The sequence below is a fragment of the Galeopterus variegatus genome, unplaced genomic scaffold, assembly GCF_000696425.1.
Source record: "Galeopterus variegatus unplaced genomic scaffold, G_variegatus-3.0.2 Scaffold208, whole genome shotgun sequence".
In the NCBI taxonomy this organism is placed as follows: Eukaryota; Metazoa; Chordata; class Mammalia; order Dermoptera; family Cynocephalidae; genus Galeopterus; species Galeopterus variegatus.
The window spans coordinates 501625-525244 of record NW_007726319.1 but is presented as its reverse complement, the minus strand read 5'-3'; the positions used below and the strand labels follow the sequence as shown (position 1 = coordinate 525244).

Below are 23620 nucleotides of genomic sequence, written 5' to 3'. Positions count from 1 at the left end.
TGCTCCCTGCCCCTTCTTTCTGTGCCTTCTTTGTGAATTCCATTCAGCAGCGCCAGTGGCTTCTCTATCTCCGCCCCGGCTTTCAGACCCACTCTAACAGAGTTGACACCGATTGATGCTGGGGACATTAACTTCTAGCTCTGTGACACCAGGGCAACCCCTCTCAGGCTAAGACCTGGTGACAAGGAGCTCCTCACAGAGCTCACTTTATGTGTCACTAAGCTTGAATTAGATAAAACATCAGGCATAGGCTTTCTGCCATCCTTCCTGTTTAAAGCCACCTCTGCCTGGTGGCTCCTGAGCTCAGCAGCCTGCCTGCCTCCGCAGGCAGGCTCTGAGGCGTGATTCTATCCACACGGACTCCAAGCAGGGCCCATTCTGGTTCCTGAAAGGACAAGTCTGTACTTCTTAAAAACTGTTAGACCTACTTGTTTAGGCTGTACTTTTCTAGGACTGAGAGACGACATCCACATGTTATGGCTTTTCCTTTCTTAACAAGCTGTAGGGCAGCGTCCTTTGTTCTAGCTTTCGGCTGGAAATCTTTTCTCAGAGTTCTTTACAAAAGCACCAGCAGCCTTACTTGTGTCCTTGGAGCTCGATGGCTGTTCCTTTTCTCCCACCGATGTCCCACATGATGACGGAGTGATCTGAACTGCCAGAGAACAACACCCGCTGGACTGGGTCCCAGCAGAGAGCAGTCACCCCACCTGAGAGGATGGACAAAGCCAGGCATTAGTTACAAAGAAACAATGTTACTTACCAAAGAAATGAGAATGTGAAGGAGTTAGGATCTAATGCAGTTCCTGGCATACAATAAATTCTTGTTGAAAGAACAAATGAGTAAGTCCCCAAAAAGAAAAAAATTGGTTCCAAGAATAGAAATCCCACCCTTTAAGTTTTCCTCATAATTTAATGAACCATAAAATCAATTACTATAAAGACCAAAAGGAAATGAAAACAAAAAACTGACGATCAAAAAACAGACATAATTTTAAGAAGAATGCAAAATATTGCACTGTTTGGAAATATTAACCATATTTTCTCAATTGCTTCCTACCTCTCACCCTGACAACAGATTAGAAATAAATGGGTTTAAAAATACTCAGTTAGATTTTTTATTCTTGAACAACAGATATAATTAAGCTATAGTATCGAAATTAAATTTTTTTTTGTTTTTGAGAATTTTAATTTACATATTCCGGGCAAATCACTTTTATCCCTAAGTGTCAGTTTCCTCCACTGTAAAATGGGGATGATGGTAATACCACAATTATTACTACTAATGATAATATCAGTCTAACCATTTCCTACTTTATAGGATTGTGGTGAGAATTAGATCAATTACACAGGATCACTCTGTAAACTGTAGTGTGCAGTACGGATGTTAGTTATTAGGACGACTCTAGTGGTATAGCTATAAAATATTTTTGACAGATTTTCTTCTATGGTAGTCCCCTTATAAATCAAACTCCTTGTGTACCGAGAACAGTAATAATTTTTTCCATACAGGGTGAGCACAAAGCCTATAAATACTTAAGAATGTCAGAAATACTCATTCTTTTTTACGTTGTTGAAATATACTGCATCTGAAAAGAACATAAAATAGCTTATTTGTTTGAATCTGACATTTTTCTTATTTAGCTTATCAATTTGTTTTAATGAAGTGCTATATTTTTAAAAGGTTTTGGGGAAGTTCCTTTCATATAAGTGTCTCAGAAGATTTTTTTTAAGCTCAGAAGAGAAAAAAAAAACACTATTCTGGATTGTGCTTATGAGCTTCTTCCTCTATCTGCACACCACTCTGCTTGTATATACTCCTGTCCACGTGAGAATGAATATCACTCGCCCCAGTGCATACGTATGTAGTTAACCAGCCACTGCAGCTCCCAGCCCTCACCCCCTACCACCACCATCCACCTCTCACAGCAGCCACACACAAGGCCGACTGTAGACAGGCTCTAGTAGTGTCTGTTGAATGAACAAATGAACAGATGAATGAAAATACAAAGATCTTTTTTTTCTCCACTTAAGTCCTAGCTTAAATGCCACCTCCTTAGAGACACTGTCTTTGACCACTCTCAGGGCTCTCCTCCTTACTGTTTTTTTTAATAGACTGAATGACTGTATACTGCCCCAACAGAATGTATGTTTGAGGAGGACCGGAGGTGCGGCTTATTCACCACACTATCCCCAGTACCTAGAATTCTTTCTGCCTGGCTTACAGTTGAGCACTCAGTAAGCATACACAACTGAGCACATGATCAATGAAGGAGTGAGAATATGAATGAATGCCCTTGGCCTTATTCTGAGCAGATGAAACAGGCATATTACAGCTCCTTCCTGGCTGATCAATGCTGTTGATGTGGTGCTTCCTCTCTTCTATTATGCACACCTTTTAGGTCAGGAAATGCTCACCTCAAGAAGAATCTCTGAGATGTTTTTGCTTGACTGGTTAAGCAAATATGATTAGAGGGATACATAAGAGAAAAGTGACAAATGTATGATTTCCCCTATACACCATGTAAATGGTAGGTCAGGTTCTTTAAAGCATCATGAGTGGGCACCAGTAAAAAGAATGGCTAGAAAGGCTTAACTGACTCAATTAAAGATTTATTGGAGGGGCTTTTCACCCCATCAGAATGGAAGTGGAAATACTTAAATGGGGCTTACGATGTACCAGGTGATAGTTACCTTCAGGGTCTCCCACCAATACACACCCACATCCACAAACACTGCACCATGAGAAACAGGCCCTCTGCTGACTTCGGTGTGAGCATGGTTTATGGTGAAGGAAGTGAATGTTTAGATACAGCATTGTAAGTGCACAGGCTCTGGGACCAGATTCTAGGCTCCATCTGAAGTGCCTGTCCTACCTTTTAACACCTATGTAACTTTTTCTCCCTCTTCAAGGTGCAGCTCAGGTGCCTTCTCCTCCAGGAAGCCTTCTCCAACTCCTTCAACCTAGGTAAGGTTCCAGCCTCTGTGCATGTCTCTACTGTTACACTGTCCCCACTATACATCTGATTACAAATCCGTCCCTGCAGTAGACAGTGGGTTTTGTATCTTTGTATCTGAGCCTAGTGCACAGTGCCTGGCACACAGGATGTGCTCGATAAATGCTTACTCAACTGGCCAGCTGAATTGGATGGCAGAGAGAAATAGGAGGAAAATAAACAAGAGGTTCTGGGAGAGCCTCTGGGGTAGAGGCTAGCGGGAAGCCAGTGCAGGAAGAGACACTGAGGAGCACACAGAAGCGGAAGGGAGAGCTACTGACGGAAATAGACATGGCTTCCTGATGAACAGTTGTCCTTTCTCCTCAACACTTTTGGCAGCAGGGAAAATCAATCATCATCAGCAAGCCTACATTCCAGTAAGACACATGCACCTCATGCCCCAACCCACAGCAAGGGCAGGGGCTACAACGGCTGCAGTTTTCTGGTGTTTATGATATTCTGAATGACAAAATCATTTCTCCCATTTTGCTTTACTTCCTTTCAGATCAATACATCTTTCTGCTCCCCTTCAATGTCTCATCTTTAAGTTAAAATGATTTAATTCTTAAAAATAAAGATTTTTAGTTAATCTTTAATGGGTATAGAACTTCTGTTTTGAATGATAAAAAAGTTCTGGAAATAGAGGTATTGGTCGCACAGCATTGTCAATGTACATATGTCACTGAATTATACACTCAAAAATGGTTGAAATGGTAAATTTTATATTATGAATATTTTATCAGAATAAAAAAATTGGTAAAATATTTTTAAGGCAAATTTTTATAATTACAAAATTTATCTATGCAATATATACTCATAAATGTATATACTTTCATAAATGTACTTGTTAATGGCCAGGTAATATCCCATCGCATGTATGTATCTTATTTCACCTATTGTTAGGTTTTTCTCAACTTTTAAGTATTATAAATTTTGCTAAGATGAGCATTTTTATATATACTACTTTGTTCACAAAAGTTCTGCCTAGTTAAAAGAGAATCCCAGAGATGGAGCTAGATCAAAGAGTACAAACATTTTTAGAAATTTAGTACATGTTACCAAAATGCTTAGTGAACTAATTTTTTTTAGAGAATTTTACAACATACCTTGCAAAAGCAAAAACTATGTGGAGCGTTGCAAAATCGGGGTTGGAAACTGGAGGGTTGGAAACTGCTGGGTCTGTCTCTAGAGTGGGATATGGTAACTCACCAAGAGTGTTACATCATACCCTCAAGGGTAAGGTGTAGGACAGCATGTGGCTGAAGGAGAGCCTAAGTTCGGTCCTCAGACCATGAAGCCTCTTGAATAAAATAGTCGACTTTTTGGTTACTGCATTTTGCTCTAGGTTCAAGTGATGTGGGTCTTTGTAAAGCTAAATGTGCTCCATCTCTAGGCTATACCTTCTTCCTGAGATCCATAAATGTCCATCCAGCTGTCTCCTTGCCACCACTCCAAGGATGGATCCTGAACATGTTCAGCTCAAATGCTGTGACACTCTCCCAAACTTGCTCTACCTCCAGTGTCCTGGCTTCAGGAAATGGCATCACCATCCACCCAAAAGCTCCAGAAAGAAGCCTGAGGAGTCACTCCTCTCCAATTGATCACCAAGTGAGGCTGAACCCTAATCTCCAAATAGCTCTCAAATCCCTCCTATCATCTCCACACACACTGCTGCCCCCCTCATCCAAACAAGTATCACCCTTTCTAGGGACTCCAGCAGTAGCCTTCTAAGTGGTCTTCCACATCCATTTTTGTCGCCACTCAATCTCTCACCCACTGCTGCCACAGTGACTTATTACAATGCAGACCACGTTATTATGCTGTTTAAACTTAATCACTGATTTCCCACCACCTGAGAATAACATCTGAACTTCCTAATGCTGCTTAAGGTCAACCTATTCCTCCACCCTGCTCTCGCATGGGCTGTTTGCTTCCTGCAGTTGTTCATGTTCTCCCCTCCAGGCTTCACAGCTGCTGTCCCTGGGGCCTGAAATGTACCCACCACCTGGGTCAATCCTCTTTCCCTTAAGGTGCTATTTAAACACCACTTCCTAGGGCAGCCCCCCTTAGCTTTTTGCACAAGGAGAAGTCCTCTTGTCCTCTGCTTCCAAAGCTGCCAGCACTTGCTATGCTCGTCATGTTTTGATGAATTACCTGTAATTGCTGACTTAACGCTTGTATTCCATTCTGGACTGGAAGTTCAATAAGGGTAAGGATTATGCTTGTTTTATCTACCTACATATCCCAGCATCCATCCTATGATGGATGGATGAAACTGCTGACGGCCTGACTGACTCTTGATGACAATTCACATCTACTAACTTGCACTTTATAGAAATAGGATCTGTGTGAAAGTCTCCATGTAAACAAAAATTAAAGTTCTCAATTTAATTATCTGAACTTGCATATTTATGTTGAACCATGCCTTTCTTGGTTTGTTTAGTTATTTTTATTATAGTTACATTGTTCCTTTTCAATAATTCTCTTAGCTAATGAACATGTCTATATTAAATTTTCATTAGTATGATTTGGCAGATTTACATTTAAGCCCTTCCATTTCATATATATGCATGCTAGTAAAAAAAATTCTTAGAAATAAAAAGATTTTATTTTATTGATATTATTAATTTCCAATGGTCAAAATAGGATCTTTTTTCCCCTTTGTTCAAGTCAGTTTATGACGTTTTAGAAGAAATACATTCTAATTTCTCCAGAAATAGTAAAGCACTATGATACTTGATATTTAGCTCCAGAAAGAAAACCAGCAGAGGGAGCATAAGAACACAAAACTAGTTTCCTAAATCCCTACGGATAGAAAATGTTATGTGTTGGCCTCTGGGCATGGCTATTAGGCTGATTCCATTATTAGCCCACATTTTTATATGACCTTTTGTACTGTGAGAAAGAGTTATGGGGTGAGGGGCTATGATTCCACATACATACTGAAGACTTGGCTGCTTCTGAGTTTGGACGTGAACTGATGAGACTGAAGACCACTCTTTAATAAATCTGGGTTTAAAGTCTTTGGTCTTTAAAAAACCCATTTCTCAGAATTGTGACCAGCTGTTTGGGACCTGCCAGAGCCCAGAATGGGCCTATCACATAGTAAGAACTCAACACTCTGTATGAATCACCATGGAATCTCAGATGTCCTCGCTCTAGCTTTGAATGAATGAGTTGTGCTGTAAACAGATTAGTGATGGGCAGACACTGCTCTCTAGGAATAATAGTAACAAGTTAAATATCTGACCTGCTACATTTGCCTTCATCTTAGTTAGTGACCTTCCTGGACCATGTCCTGACTTCCTCAAAGATATTTTGTGATAAAAATGAAACTGCTTTCGGGCCGGCCCGGTGGCACACTGGATAGTGCGCCGCTTGGGAAGCGCGGCGGAGCTCCCGCCCGAGGGTTCGGATCCCACATACGGACTGATTCCCGCTCACTGGCTGAGCGAGGCGCGGGAAGCAACACTGAGGGTTGCGATCCCGTTGCCGGTCCCCGGTCCGGTACGGGGGCAACACTGAGGGTTGCAATCCGTTGCCGGACACGGAAAAAAACAAAAGACAAAAAAAAAAAAAAAAAGAAACTGCTTTAAACTCCTTGAGAAAGATAAGACACAATACCAAGGTAACATCTTTTATTAGAACAAACCTACAAAAGAAGAGATCCTTGAGCCATACCTGGCTGACAACACAGTGGTTAGAAGCAGCTACTTACCCTTTTTCGGTCAGAGGCAAAAATACAGAACTCAGAAGACTCCTAAAGCCCCATATGGGGAATGCCTGATGACTAAGGAGTTAAGAGGTCAGGCTGTAAGCTGCCTCTGACTAAATCAAATCTGGGAAGCATCTGGTCCATCACCAGGCCAGCTGAACTCACCTCCTAAATTTCACCTTGAGTCCATCTACTCCTCACTTTCCTGTTGCCACTGTCCCATATTCAAGGAACAGTTTCCTACCAGCCTTCCAACAGCATCTCTACTCTACTGCCAGAACAATCTTTAAAATCTGATCAGATTAGCTTCTTTGCTTCAAACTCTTTAGTGGCTTCTCACTGAAGTCAGGATAATGCTCAAATGAGCCTCAGTGATCTGAAGTGACTTTTCCTTCCCTTCTGGCTGCCCCTTCCACTCTCGCCTCCTTCCTTCTCCCTCATACCCATTGTTCCAGCTGAAAAAGAGTGACTAGCAGTTCCTGGGACAGCCATACTCTTGCAAATCTCCATGCCCTGAACCATGATGGTTTTCTCTGCCTGGATTACACATTGCAGTTCGTTTTCATGAACTCAACACTTACCCCCAAAGATCTCAAGTCAAGAGACATCTCCCCTGGAGATGCCTTCCCTGACCACTGCCCACCTCCTCCCAAGTTAGCGCCCATGCTGTGTTCCTGGAAGCACTCAGTGCTTGCTCCCCACCCGCTTCTGCCACCGTGCACTATAATCACAGCTTAGCTTTTGTCTTTCACTGGTTTGTGGACAGTCATTAGAGGACAACGACTGTGCCTTTTATTTCTGTCACTGGGAGTAGTGGCTGAGATCAACAAGGGAGAGCGGAGAGTGTAAAGAGAAGAAGATCCAGGGCAGAACCTGGGATACCACAGACCACAAAGGAGTCAAAGCAAGAGCCGGCAGAGATGCAGAAGGAAAACTGCAAGAGAACGTGACACAGAAGCCAACGGAAGGCAGCTGTAGCAAGCAGGAATGGCCACAGTGTAAAATGCCACTGAAACGTTAAGAACGATGAGGTTTAAACCATGCAGGACCCTGGTCACCCTGGGGAGAGCAGTTTAAGTGGAGTAATGGAGATAAACTAGGTTTCAGGGAGCCAGAAAGAAAATGAGAGGTGAAGAATTTGAAGCTCCTGAGAAAATTACATTCTTCTAAGAAGCACTGCTGTTTTTGCTACAACCTGGCTGAATCTTGAAGATATTATGTTGAGTGACGTAAGTCAGTCACAAAAGGATGACTACTGTGTGATTTCACTCATATGAGTTACCCAGAGCAGTCAAATTCACAGAGACAGAAAGCAGAGCAATCACTGCCAGGCACTGGGAAGAGGAGGGAATGGGGAGTTAAGTGTCTGAAGGCAGAGTTTCAGTTTCACTGAAAGATGAAAAATGCTGCATGACGGGGGCCAGCCGGTTAGCTCAGCACCAAGGCCCAGGATTCCATCCCTGCACCAGCCAGCCACCAAAAAAAATGTTCTGTGTTAGATGGTGGTGATGGTTGGACAACAATGTGAATGCACTTGATGCAACTAAACAGCACATTTTAAAATGGTTAAAATGGTGAATTTTATGGTATGTATATTTTATCACAATTTTTTTTTTTTTTTAAAGGAAGCACTGCTGTTAAGAGAGTAAGATGAAAATCGCTAGAACAGGACATGGGATTGAGAGGGTTTGGGTTTCTTCAACCGAGAGGCAAGAAACTTAAGCATGTTAATAAATTGAGAAGAGAGAGTTAGTCAAAGGAAGACAAAGGGAATCGGTTTTTGCTTGGAGCCCTGGAATTAGTCTGCGGCCAGGGAAGGCAGGATCTTGCACTGAGATGAGGAGGAGGAGAGGAAAAGGTTGTTTGTTGGGGTGGAAGGGATATAGAATGGACAAGACATAAAATTTTTTATTTATCTATTTTTTTAAAAGATGACTGGTAAGGGGATCTCAACCCTCGACTTGGTGTTGTCAGCACCACACTCTCCCAAGTGAGCCACGGGCCGGCTCCAAGAAATAAAATTTTTAAAAAACTTCTATCTGATAGCTTTTGAAGGAGGAGGCTGGGGATGAGCTGAGGAAGGGGGCTTGGGGAGAGTGGATGAAGGTCTGCAAAAGCTGTTTGGGGGACCATAAGGAGTGCACTGAGGACATGTAGGGGGATTATGAGGCAACTCAGTGGGTCTGCACAGGAAATCACGACCTTGCAGTGGTAACGATGGTCTAAGGCTCACAGTGGTGCGACCTGCTGCAGAGCCAGCAGCTGGTGCACAAGGAGAAAAGGTGGACAGCTAGTGTGACTCACAGACAGACTTACCAAGAAAGAAGGACATTCTCACTCACAGAACTGAGAATACTGGCAAGCACACAGCTGCAGTGCTGCACCGCTGGGAAGGGAGGGAACACACGGGCTGATCCCTAGGAAAACGGAGGGAGAGAGGACCAGAATCCTCAACAGTGGAAGAGCAAGTGAAGAGAAGTAAGGGCTTAGGGGACTGAAAGATGAGGAGACTGAAGTCAGGAGTGAAACAGAGAACTTTAAGATTTCTGAGGTGGGACAGTTCTGGGTCTCTACCAGACACAGGCTTGGCTAGGGTGTTGTGGGCTAAAAAGAGAAGTCTGACTGCAAAAGACTGGGGTCCTATCTACAGGGGATGTTTCTATGTGTTCTTCCTCCCACAGGCCTAGATAATTAAGATGATCTTTCATGAACATTCTTCCTTGGATTCAATTTTCTCTTTACTATATGTTTCTTATTCCAGTATTCCATTTTTTTCCTTTCAGGAAATCCCCTATGGTCTAGGTACTATCCAATTTTAAATCCTCTTTCCCCTACTTTTGTTCTTACATGACATTCAAACTCAGCATTATCCCTGTTCTGCACTAAATCATGGATTGGCAGTCTGCAGAAAACACAAAAGCCCATTATGAACCATGAAAACAGGCAGTGACTCACTTTCCAGGGTCAACATTTTCTAGAGTCAAGGCTGCATGTTAAAAATACTAGTGAAAAATTCATCATAATCATCCATTCAAGTCTGTCAAAGCCTAAGAGTGAATATTTTATATTAACTTGCTTAAAAGACCCTGAACAGACCAGAAACATAAAGGGCACCTCAGGTTTTAAACTGAAAAGAACCCAAAAGGAAGGAAAGTTAAAGAGGAACTCGTCCCTTCTTACACAGCCTAGCTACCCATGATGAGTAAATTTTTCTCTTCATTTGTCTTGGAAGTGGGAATCTTTTGCGCACCATCTTCTCACTCCAAGAATGGCAAGGACAGACAGAAGCAGCTGTCCTTTTGGCCTTCAGTTTGAACAGTTGCCACATGGTTTCAAACAATGTCTTACTAACGTGTGCCAACACTGGCTTTCTTTAGTGCAATAACAAAGAACCTAATCACCAACATTGTCAAAATAGACTGGTTCCTCTTTTGTTTGGATTATGTAGAACATTTTTGACATTATATGTGACTGAACCACTTCAGAATCAATTAAGCACATCATGTGTAACTTTGCTGCTTTCAAAACACATCATCCGAACATCAGAATATGCAGCAGGTGATACATCATTGTGATGTCAGCATGGGATGATTTTGCTTTTAATCTTACCTGTGTGTCCTCTGAATGTTGTGACCAGGGTACAGTTTTCTTGCTCCAGCTTGAGGATTGTTACTTGGCCTGACTGGTCACCGATGAACACATGCCGGGTTTCAACATCAAATCTATCATGTAAGCATTAAGGATTGTTTCTCAAAATTAAATGGGGGAATTTACAATGAAAAGAAAAAGATATAAATGCAAAAAGAATTGTGCAAATCCCATGAGAAAAACCTGAAGACAGTGCTGAAAGGCACAAAAGTGGACTGAACAAAATAAAGGACATACAGTCTTACTGAACAGTAAGACTCAGCATGATAAAGATATCACTTCTCACTACATTAATTTATAAATATAATATGAACCCAATAAAGATATCAACATGTGTTATTTTCTAGAGCTAGATATGTTTATTCTAAAGGCCATATGGGAAAATAAATAAGAAGAAATAATAATATGGCATATGATGGGCGGAGTTTGGCCCTACCAGATATTAAAGTCTAGAAATAAATCCAAAAGCATATAGAAATTTAGTACATGTCTGATAAAGGTACCTCTTCAAATGAATAAGGAAAAGATGGATTAAAAAAAAAAAAAAACGATGTTGGCATAAACTGGATAGCTGTTTGGAAAAAAAAAAGTAGTATCTTTATTTCACACTGTATACCAGGATAAATTCTAAATGAATTAGGGATCTAAATGTAGAAAATGAAAACTTTTAAGTTCTAGATAGGAGAGTTTCTTTGTAACCTTGGATTGGAAAAAGCTACGACTCAAAAACACAAACAACAAATAAGCAAATCTGAAAGATGAATTGGAAAAAATATTTGCAACTTATGTTACGAAGGGTTCAAATCCCTAATAATAAAAGAGTAATCAAGAAGAAAAAGATCACAAACCTAGTAGAGAAATGGGCAAAATTTAAATGGAATTATGAATGGACAGATCAAGAAGAAAAGAAAATGGTGGTGCTGTGCAAAAAATGTTAACACAGGAGGCCTGACTGCTGTCTTTTGGAAGGCTGTTTACAAAGCTGGCACCGAGTCTGGGAACTTAGATTTTGGGAGGGTTCCCTGCATTAACTGATAAGAGCAGCACACTGTGCCTTAACTGTACGAACAATATGGCTTATGCTGAATACCTAGTTTCCTTCTGGGAGTCTGGAATTTTGGTATGTGCCAGTAAAGGCTGCCTACGTGACCAGCCCCCAGTAAAAACCCCAGGCACAGAATCTCTAATGAGCTTCTCTGGTTGACAACACCTGGTAATCCCATTTCTAGAGATCTGTCCCAGAGATACATTGGCAAAAACATGAAAGGACACATGCTGAAGGCTATGCACACCGTATTATTTTAATAACTAAAGTTTGAAAATAACCCAAAAGTCCATCTATAGGGGACTTACTGAATTAACTATGCTACATCCATATAACAGAATAGTATGCAGCTGAAAAAAAATGAACAAGGTCTCCATATACTGACATGAAGTAATTTCCAGGACATACTATTAAGTGGGGGTGGGGGAGTGAAAGCTGAGGCATATGAAAGTTTATAATACCTTTATGTAAGAAAGGGAGAGAAATATAAATATGTGTGTATGCACGTGCATACATGCGCTCACATTTAGAAAAGAAAGCACTAGAAGGACAGAGCTAACAAAAATGACTGCCCCTAGAGGAAGGAGGGAAAAGGTGAAGGGACCATGATGAACATGACACTTCTCTCTCTTCTCTCTTCTTATGGTTTCCATTTTGGAACCTTGTAACTATTTTACATATTAAAAAATATGTAAGATAAAAAGAAAAAAAATCCCCTAAATTGAAAACAAAGTAAAATGAATGAACCTAACTATCAAATAGGTGATATAATCACATATAGTTAAAAGAATTATTTCAACTTAATGTTAAAACACAACATTTTTTTTTTTTTTTGGTCTTTTTCCGTGTCCAGCAACGGATCGCAACCCTCAGTGTCGCCCCCGGACCGGACCGGGACCGGCAACGGGATCGCAACCCTCGGTGTTGCCCCCGCGCCTCGCTCAGCCAGTGAGCGGGAACCGGTCTGTATGTGGGATCCGAACCCTCGGCGGGAGCGCCTCCACGCTTCCCAAGCGGCGCACTAGCGCAGTGCGCCACCGGGCTGGCCCAAAACACAACATTTTGAATGTACATCCTTGGCAGAATATACTCTAAGGATAGAGAGCTGCAAAGAAATCTAAATTCTCATTTGGTAGGCTTATTGTTGTTATAATTTGCTCTTATTATTTTGAAGTCATTTAAATATACAATAGGATAAAGCAAATAAATAAGGAATTATGTTGATGTTTTGGGAACCAAGATTTTCAGCCTAAGATAAAAGAATCAAGTAGAAAAATGAAGAAGTAAAAATCCTATAATGTTAAAACTGAATTAGAAATATTACACAAACTGACGATTTATTTTCTTTTAAAAAATATAAACACATATATGTATATTTCCTAGTTATCTTTGAATACTATTCCTTGCTAAAAGAAGGGCTGATTCCAGGCCTGGGACAGGAAAGGTACAAGACAAGCTTAAGATAATGTGCCAGAAAGTAAAGAAGCTACCAAAGGATTGTGGGCTTACATCAAAAAGACAAGGAAGATGGGGATGGGGAATGAATAGGTGGAGCACAGAGGCTTTTTACAGCAGTGAAAAACAATCTCTATATTGTCACGGTAGATACGTGTCATTACACATCTGTCCAAACCCACAGAACGTACAATACCAAGAGTGAACTCTAATGTAAACTACGGACTCTGGGTGATAACCATGTGTCAGTGCAGGTCATCAGTTGTAACAAATGCACCCACTCCAGTAGGAGATGTTGGTAATGGGGGAGGCTGCGTATGTGTGAGGGGAAGGCGGTATATGAGAAATCTCTGTACCTTCCTCTTAATTTGATTGTGAATATAAAACTATTCTAAAAAATAGTCTCTAAAAAAATAAAAATAAAGAAAGACACTGGGGCCAATATGATGGGGCTCTTACTGGCCAAAGATGGGATGATTTGAGCATTAAAAAAAAAAAGGCAATTTATTGAAATATACTGATTATTTTAAAATAAACAAACAAAAAAGCTAAGAGTCCATAACAGTGCTCAAAAAGAAAAAGAAGAGATCCCTATTGGAGGTAACCAGGGCACTAAATCTCTACTTTGAAAATTGGCAATTAAAGAGAAAGAATGAAGAATTTATCCTGCTTTTCCCATAGTAACTCTATTTTGGGATAACCAAATAGCCCTAGTTAATGAGGGAAAGTTCTACCTTATAGAAGAATTTCAACTAATACAAGTGGAAAGCTATGATAGGATTAAACACAATTTGCAACCCTAATGGAAGAACTGATTCAGGCAAAGCTCACCAACAGATGAAACCATTAAAGGAAGGCGGGTAGGGAGGATGGCACTGCAGGGATCCGGCTGTCACCACCTGAACCACTGATCAGCTTCAGCATTAATTGGAAGGGCGACAACCTGACATCGTGTCTCCTGATGGGGAGCGACATGAAGCACACAGAACAATCACCAAGTGTTCTTACCAAAAAGTTGAATCTGAATGAAATCAAGATTTTGGAAGCAACTTTCAGTTTACAGAAAATATGGGAGAGGGGTAGGTAGAGAAACAAGTCAGATGACATTATGAAGAAACAAAGACCAATTTAGAATGCAAAACCGTCTAGAACTGATTTAGTACCTTCAATAAGGCAATGACATTAAAAAAAAAAAGTACAGGGTGGGGGAGACTGCTCTAGATGAAGGAAGATTAAGAACATATAATGATCACATGCAATGTGTGGGCCTTGTCTAGATCCAATTTCAGACAAACCCACTGCAAAAAGCCATTTTCAAAACAATCTGAAATTTGAAAATGGATTAATTATTCAACAATATTAAGGAGTGATTATTCATTCTGAGGTGTAATAAAAGCATATTGAAAAATGACCCCATAAATTCATTTTTTTTAAAATTAATATTATTATTTTTTTACATTCTATGATGCTGTTGTGGAGCAGTTGGGAGGGAGGGGGAGAGGGGAAAGGGGAAAGAAATAGGATGGAAGAAGGAGGGAGGAGGAGGGGTGGGATTGAGGCATGTGGCGCCTCCCTTATTCCCACAGGGGAGACCAGGGGGCTACCAGTGGTGGCTTTGATCCATATATTTTAAAGGTGCATAATGAAGTATGTAGGGATGAAATGACATAAAGTTTGGAATTTGCTTTAAAATCCTCTAGCAAAAAGAAAGAGAGAAAGCAAATAGGGATAGAATTAACAATGCATGTGAGTGATGGGTATGTGAGTGTCCATTACGCTGTTTGCTCCAATTTGGTACATGTTTTGAAATTTTTCATAACAAAACATTCAAGAAAGTGACGGAGAACAACGTAAAACAAGTTACACTCTTCTAACAAATTATCAGACATAGATAAGAATATTAAAATTTGTAAAAAAGTCATCTCAAATTTATCTTGATTAATTATAATACCGATGAAAAAAGCAGACTCAATCTGATATGCAACTGTCTTTCTAACTGAAAGTAAATAATAGTATTCCCTAACAAAATATGAATTCAACAAAAGTGATTTAGAAGAAGATTGAAATAAAATTACATTACAACCTCAAAACCAGGGTGATTGGCATTAAGTATGATATGAAGAAACTGAGATAAACTTAATAGCTTTTCTGATTTTTTACCAGCATAGGAATAAAACTAAGAGATTACATGTGGTGGAAAGACATTCCACCATACAGTGTGACATTTTGGAAATCTCTCTAACATGAGTAAAACCCTAAAATAAAGAGTGCTTAAATTATTTTTGTGAAAACATAAAAAATATGATCAAAACATGGTCAAATAACAAGACAATGACAGGTGAGGCTAAAGTATTCAGAGTTAAAGACTAGCAAGTGAAGTGGGGAAGGAAAACATTTCTATTTCCTACCACCTGCCTGCCATGGGGCCTTTGAGAAAAACCTCCATTCCGCTGTATTGTCATACAGAGGACTAGCTGAAAAGTTACAATAGCCAAGTTCTAATCTCAGTTTTACCAGGTAAAAGTTGTGACCTTGAGCAGGTCACTTAACCTTTCTGACCCTCCCTGAGCCTCAGTGAGTCTTAATTGCTACATGGGGAAATTGAGAATTAGGCATTTTGTTTTACTGCACATTATTGCTTTGATAGTGAATGCAGTAACTTACACAGAAGTACTTTGAAACCTCTCAGAGATTGAAGATGTAAGGTATTTTCTTCTTTTTCCTTCCTTATTATTATTGTTGTGGCTCTTGCTATTACTATTACAGGTCACATAATATTTGAAGCTTCAGATCTTAGTCAAAACAACCAAAGAATTGGAGGTTATTCAGAAAATGATCATTTAATTTGTGAACCAGCCAGTCTCTTTGCCTTCCTTTACTTTTCTACTTGGATTTTGGTTATTTTCATTACATATTTTACCTCTTCACTAAGAGGCCTGAAAAAAAGAGAAAAAAAAGCTGAAGTCAATCTGATTTATTTTGTCACTTGTTGACTTGGATGAATGACTGAGGTGGAGATGAGAGAATTAGTTCATCTATAGAGGTCTCTTATCTACATCTCTAATGTCTACTATGAGGATTAATACAAGTAATGGTATTATTTTGAGCATTTTATGTTATTTCATGAGATCCTCCTCCCTCCTTCATCACGAAAACACCCTATAAAGTGGAGTGTAGCAGAAAGAAAGGAAGTGTGGGGAGGGGGTGTCCCATGAGCAAATGTGTTTAAAAGCCAGATTTAAATGTGTACCCTAATACTGTAGGGCTCATCTATTAACAATCTGTCCACCTGCCAGCTCCCAGAAAATACCTCCAGTTTTGGAAAAGTCACATGGTTCTTGGATGAGACCCTCTGGCAAAAGCACAGAGCTCTCATGCCATCAGTGTTTAGCACTGGAAAGATACTCAGGAGCAAGGGTTGGTACTGTGGCTTCAAAATTGGAGCTGATGAGGCAGAGCTGGTGGAGGTCAGGGAATTTTACAGAAAGGCCTGACTGTCTGTCATATTGTAGCTTCCCTACACCTTAACAGCAAGGTAGGCTGACAGTCACTTACACTGGGAACTGAAGCCCATCTACCACACATACAGAGGCTTCTGTACCCAATCACGTGATTTACTGCTTGGTAAACTACATGGCATGGCCAAAAGAAAGTCAAAAAATGAGGATGACTTTTGGAGAGGCCCAAAGAGAAGAACTGATGGCTATAATCCTATACCAAAGACTACCACAGTTGGGGCAAGTTTAATCTGTGTATTTTTTGTTTTTCATTTTCAGATAATTTAAAAAGCTAACTTCTTGAGGGCAAGATCTGAATTTTTTTTCCACATTCCTTGGCTTAGCTAAGTGACACAGAAGATATATCACTAGGCTTGGCTAGTGATACTGAAGGCAGCAAAAGAACAAATTATATTGATGCCATCAGTTGTGTCCTCAAAGGGGCAATACAGTATAAAGGGAAAAAAACAGGACCCCAGGGCAGAATACTTGGGTTCTGGTGGTGATTTTCCTACTCACTAGCTGGGTACCTTGGATAAGGCATGAAATTCTTTCTGGGCTTCAGATAGCTCATCTGTAAAATGAGAGTGCTATAGACTGAACTTTTAAAATAACATTTAATGGATAAATAAAAATCGTATATATTCAAGGGTATAACATAAAGATTTGATATATGTATTCACTGTGCAATGATTACCACAAATTAATTAACATATCCATCACCACCCATAGTTACCATGTATGTGTGTGTGAAGACAATGTTTATGTCTCCCCACAGTTCATATGTTGAAATCTAATTCCCAATGTGATGATATTTGGAGATGAAGCCTGTGGGAGGAATAGGATTAATGCCCTAATAAAAGAGACCTTAGAGAGCTCCCGTGCCCCTTTCACCATGTGAGGACACATTGAGAAGACGGACGTCTATGAACCAGGAAGCGGATGCTCACCAGACAAGGTACAGAAGGTGACACATTGATCTTAGACTTCTCAGCCTCTACAACCATGAGAAATTAATTTCTATTGTTTATAAGCCACCCAATTTATGGTAATTTGTTATAGCAGCCTAAATGGACTAAGACAGAGGGGTTGAACTGAGGGCCCTTCCAGCTCTAACACTATAAGAAAACCATCAATCTGTTGGCAAGACAGCTCATGTATTTCAATTCAGGCACTATGCTCATCTGAACTGGCTTTGAGAAAATAAAGTTTGGTGTTTCTTTTATTAACAGGTAGTACTACCCTCCCAAAGGTAAGCCAGTCTTTCCATTCCTTATCATCCTTGCTTCTGGTCTTCTTGCCAATTTTACAACCTTCCACAATGGTCATTCTTAGTTTCTTCATCTTGCCCTTCCAGCAAGAAAAATAAGAGTGACATTAGCCTATATAAACACAAAAATGTACCTACTGCTACATGTCTGCAAAGAAACAGCAACATAACTTGTCATATGGTTGAGAATCACTGAAAAGGCATTTTATAAATACGGAGATGAAATTAGAAAGCAGGACTTACTCCTGGTTTTGCTCTCAAGTGATCTGTTTCCACCTACTTCCTCATTTGTCAGAAAGTGGAGAGGTTCTATGCTTTTTAACTAAATCCCAGGGCTCTTTACTCCTTCAATGGTACCCACGCATCTATACAGTAGTAAGCACTGTGCTTGCTGGAGCCCAGTCAGCCAGATGTGACAATTACCCAGCAATGGCAGGCATTCACCCTGAGCACATGGACTCTGGCAACCTGGGAGACAAGAATATCATCTACATATCCTGGACAAGTCTCATGTCTGGCACAGTTTGTAGAAACCAGCTAACCTACTCTGGTCCTGGTATGGTAGCCTCTCAGTAAATATTTTTAAAATCAATAGGATTCCTGTGGTTCTTTTCCTAGGCACCAATGGGAGTGTTCACAACCATAATATCTATGTACAAATTACATCTGTACAAAAACCAAAGATTGTATTTAGGTGATGGTTTCATTTCATGTACCATAATTCTTTCTGAAGGCTGAGGCTCAAAAATCTGGACTGTGTCCAGTTTAGAATCAGAACTTGTGTCATAGTAGACCCACAACCTGCTCAGTAAGTGAAGCCACCTCATTTAACTACACTTACATGGGGACCCCTGATGACTCGTGCCTTAAGAAAGTCTATGAGCATCTTAATCACACAGGGCCACAGGGCAACTCAGCAGCAAACAACAAAACAAAAAACTCCAAATTGCACATACCCCAAATTTTCATGAATCAAAGAGGTCAACAGCTAAGTTCCCATCAAGGGATTTTGTCCAGCAAAGGATACTGCAGGCCCGAGGCCACGGCACTGATGCGATAACCTCCCAGGCGCTGCCCACTCTCAGAGCAGTGCCAAGAAAATTGCTTGTCCTGTCCCGTGCTCAGCACCCACTCCAGCTCCAGGACAAACAGGATCATCGTCACTCTGCTCTGATGCGCTGAAAATCAAGAGACAAGAAAACCACCTGTAAAGCATCCTAAGGAGGCTGGAAAAGCATGGTCCACAGAGATGTATCACTCTCATCCCCCACCCCAGAATAAGCTGAACAGTATAACCATTTTAAAGACAGGGTATACACATGTTCTCACTTATTTGTGGGAGCTAAAAATAAATAAATAAACACGCTAACAAATAAGGGGGTGGGGAAGAAGACACAACAATCGCAAAAATTCCTTGAACTTTTTAAGTCAAGTGAACAGATATGATGTGGCGGGGAGAGGGGGGCAGAGAGGAACAGGTAAAGGGGCATGAAAATCAGCTATAATGTGTATTGAGAAGTAAAATAAAATTAAAGAATAAGTAAATAAAACACTACTTTAAAAAAATAAATAAAATAAAGACAGGGTATAACAGTGGTTCTCATCAGAACTAGGGGTATGCCCCTGTAGGAAAACATGTCTGAGTTTTTATATGATTTTTTAAAACTATCCATCTCTTCCCAGTGCTCCCCCCAACCCTACTTACACCAAGCATTAGGACTAATGCCACAGAGCCTCCCATTAGCAAAGGGCCTGGGCTACATCCCTCAGATATGCTAGGGCTGCTAGACTAGAGAACACCAGATCAGTGTGACCACAAAACACAATGAGAACAACATTCATATAAAACAGTCACGGTGGTCAGTTTATGTGCATTTACAAAAGAGTAAAGCACACTGTTCTTTTGATGGAATCGGTGTTATAAACTTAAAGTTCTAGTTGAACAGGTATCTGTCAGAAACCAAATGCTTGGAAAGGACAGAATTATTCCCAAGCGCCATAAAAAAGAGAACGAAATATCCCTTATGCCAAAGTGTGTGAATGTGTGTTTGTGTGAGACAATGAGAGTATAAAGTTATTCAGATTTCATAGAATGGGTTGGAAAGTTTTTCGTTTCTTCAATTTCTGAAAGGGTTTGTGTAGAGTTGGTATTGTCTCTTCCTTGAATGTTTTATAAAATTTACCAGTGAGACATCCGGACCTGGAGCTTTCTTTGTGGAAAGGTTGTAACAAATTCAATTTCTTTCATACATGTAGAACTAGTAGGATTATCTAGTTTCATAAGGTTTTGCTTCACATATTTCAAAACCATGTTATTAAGTGCATAAACATTTAGGATTGCTACGGCCTTCTGATGGACTGGACCTTTATCATCATGAAACAATCTTCTTTATCCATGGTAATATTCTTTGCTCTGAAATATATTTTGATATTAATAAAGCCACTCCAGCTTTCTTAATAAGCTTAGGTGATGGGCTAAATTAAATAAAATGATGAAAAACTGAATGTGAAGTCCAGTATTTAGACTAAAAACAAAAATAAAAATAAAAACAAGAAACAGCTTCAAAAATACAGGAGATACAGCCTAAGAACAACTAACTTCCACTCAAGGAGAGGAGCGGGAAGACCAGGAGGTGCTGATCATTAGGAATAATCTTAAAAGCTAACTACCACAATGTGTCATATTTTTAAACAGTTCTAAAGGTTCCAGTATGATATCCAAAATCTGTGACCAAAACAATTTTAAAAATTGTTTAAAGAATAGATGCTCAGGTTAGGTAAAGCAGCAGTTAGAGATGTAAAATCTTTAGGCTGGAAAAGAGAAGTGAAAATGAAGACTGAAGGAAGAGAGGGAAGGACAGCACTGAGAAATTTCATTGCTGTTTTAAAATAATCAAAAGGCTGTGATGTGTAAGAGAGATTGTGCTCAGTTTTTGTAGCTCTAGCAGGCTAAGCAAAGACCATTAGGGGAAGATTCTAGCACATATCATACAGTATTTTAATGGTCTATTTATTTGTCTTCATCCTCCATGTGGTTATAAACTGCTTATATTCACTATCAAAATCTTCAGTTATTAGAACATAGTAGGTACTCAATGAATATTTGATGAGTGATGTGTGAAAAAATTAAAGAATACTACTATAGGGAAATGAGTCTTAGCTCCAAATGTTAAAATGAAGAACTTACTGCTTAGAATTTTCCCCAATCAGAACGTGTTGCTCTGTCTCTGGAGGTATTAAAGGAAAAGAGGGATGATCACACAGAATGAATGAGGTCCGAGATCTGGATGAAATGACCTCTAAGTGTTAAAAGTTCCACTTACAATGTTCTGATTGTATGACACTGTTGGTCTGGAAAAAGAAATCCCTTACAAAAATTGCTTCTGATCTATACTATGAAGATGGCCTATAAAATTCTGCCAATGTTAAAGACATGATAAAAGCATAATTCTTGCCTGTGGACAATACAAATACTCTGAGCATTTTTTAAAAATTAACCAAATACGAAATGAGTCCCATTTAAACTTTTACACTGGCTTCACTTTCCAAGCCTGCTGCACTGTGTGGTATAATAGGAAGACATAGGCTATGGGTCTGGGAGTCACACTGACCTGGTATGGCTTTGTACTTGATCAGCCAGAGAATCACAGGCAAGTCACCCAAACTCTTTGGGCCTCAGCTCCTTAATTCAAAAACTGGTATAATATTCGCCTGAAAGGATGGCTCTGTTTTGTTCCCCTGACTGTTGCAAATATTCTCTTGTGATAGTTAAAAACCATCACTGGTTTTCAGTGATCAAAAGTCTTTATATGGGTAATGGTAATGGGTAATGAAAACACTCCTTTCACTCCCTACCTTGATAGTTTTTCACAGGAGTCATCTTGTTATAATCTTCTGACAAAATAAACTCCTGAAAAAGAAAAGAAAAATTTTAAGCAAAAGGAAATTCTTTAAGTGAATAACTATGTTTTGGTAAAACCAGATAGTATAAAGCAAATTATCACCACAATTACATCTCATGTTAGTATTTTGCTGATCAACTCAGCATTTCTGTAACTCTTTAAAAGGAACAATCATAATTATGATCGAACATGATTACCATAATTCTTACCTTATATCTCTTAAATTAACTTTTTTTGTGTATGTGTAAGAAGAAAACCAGATCAAGTTCAGAGTGTTGATAAAGCAGATTCAAAATACTTTAATCTCAAGGGTGTCACAGCTGAAAATTTGCAAGGCTCTGGCCAGTGAGCAATTAAATGGCAATTCTCTACTAGAGAAATAAATCAGATATTTTAAAGATTCTGTTTCTAACATCAGCAATTTATTTCCCCTTACTTATTACAAGCTTCTCGAGGCTGTATCTTACTTGTTCTCTGTATCCCTAGGGCACTTGGCACAGTGCCTCGGCCCAATAGGTAATCAATAAATATTGGTCAGATATGTGGAAGGCACTTCCCAATCTGATGAGCTTATTTGTATGTCAAATTTACTGGAAAAAAATCAGATTCTGTATAGCACATTGTATATACTCTTTGTGCGGACACATAAAAGGTATGTGTGATTTCACCTAACATCTATGTACACAGTGACCTATATGTGGAAGCCAATCAAATGTTTATGAGTCCCCCAGCCAGGTTTTAAGTCCCTTACCTTCTTTCAAATGCAAAATATCCACACAATCTTACAAAGTAAGTTGTCAAACATAAGGAAAGCTGCAAAGTATAATAAATTGATGCCTTCACCTGAGCTTAAAAACAGAACAATGAATCTTTTCAAAACATTTGGAAGCATCCAGAATTTCTCTTTGATGATTTAAAAAAGTGGGAGTGGGAGAACAGACACATAAACTCCTTACTTGCTATATGGGTGTTTACTGAGGTCTTACAGTTTGTGTAATTTTTTAGAAGAAAACAATCATTTTACTGAAACGGTAAAGTGGGAGGTGATGTGAGAGAATATACAAGGCAACAAAGTCCCTTTGGTTATTCACTTTCCTATCCCAGCCCCCTTTAAGAAGCTTATCTACAAACCGATTTTTCACTATGATTTTCTCAGTAATAACATTAATTCAACTTGTCACTTTTTAAATTCATTTCATTATTCCTTCAAGGAATGGCATTATATTCATTTCTCATTTCTGAAGAGTTAGACTCACAATTAAACAAAGCAGACTGATTTTTATTTTTGTTTGTTTTTTTGTTGGCATGCTGGTACAGGGATTGAACCCTGGACCTTGGTTGTTAACAGCACCACGCTCTAACCAACTGAGCTAACCAGTAAGCCCCCAGACTGATTTTTAAAGAAGTAAAGTAGCTTGCCCATAAGGAGCTTATAGTGTTAGGAAAAACTGCCAATTCACTATCAACCCTTAATCGCAGGCAAAAAGGACTGGGATAAAAGGTCCACCCTGAGCCGCACATTTGAGAAGGCCCCAAATATCTTTACACACATACAAAAAATAAATTTATTAAAGACAACTGTTATTTGGACAAGTGTTCACTGAGTTCACATGGTTCATATTACTCTGAACATACTGAAATGGTTCTCTAGTTTGGTCAAAAGATACATCAATTCCTTTTGGAACAAGGTATAAAGTAAAACAATTTGATGTGGGTTTGCTTCTAGTATTTAATATATACATAAAAAATAAAATTACCAGTTCACTGCATTGGTAAACCTAATTTTTTGTTCATTTTTTCCCCTATAAGAAATACATAATCATAGAGAAAATTTAGAAGATTTTGTCAGTTTTCATTTTTTCCTTTTTGATCATAGAAACAATATGCTATTCTAAGACATGTAAGGATAAACATTAAAAAATCCTTTGTGAGGGCCGAGCCCGTGGCGCACTCAGGAGAGTGCGGCGCCTGGGAGCGCAATAGCGCTCCTGCTGTGGGTTCGGATCCTATATAGGGATGACCGGTGCAGTCACAGCGCTCACTGGCTGAGCGCGGTGCGGCCGGTCTCAAAAAGGACAAAAAAAAAAAAAAAAAA

General features: G+C 39.6%; 1 protein-coding gene across 1 annotated transcript in view; it reads right to left on the bottom strand.

Moving 5' to 3' along the window:
- WDFY2 (WD repeat and FYVE domain containing 2) overlaps positions 1-23620 on the bottom strand; it is a 150835-nt gene that overhangs the window by 18925 nt on the left and 108290 nt on the right. Inside the window, exons 4-7 of the mRNA XM_008565829.1 lie at positions 21479-21533; positions 18651-18801; positions 10318-10430; positions 581-707 (exon numbers count right to left, since the gene is read on the bottom strand). Coding sequence (XP_008564051.1) covers positions 581-707; positions 10318-10430; positions 18651-18801; positions 21479-21533 — 446 coding nt within the window. The remainder of the gene's footprint in view (positions 1-580; positions 708-10317; positions 10431-18650; positions 18802-21478; positions 21534-23620) is intronic.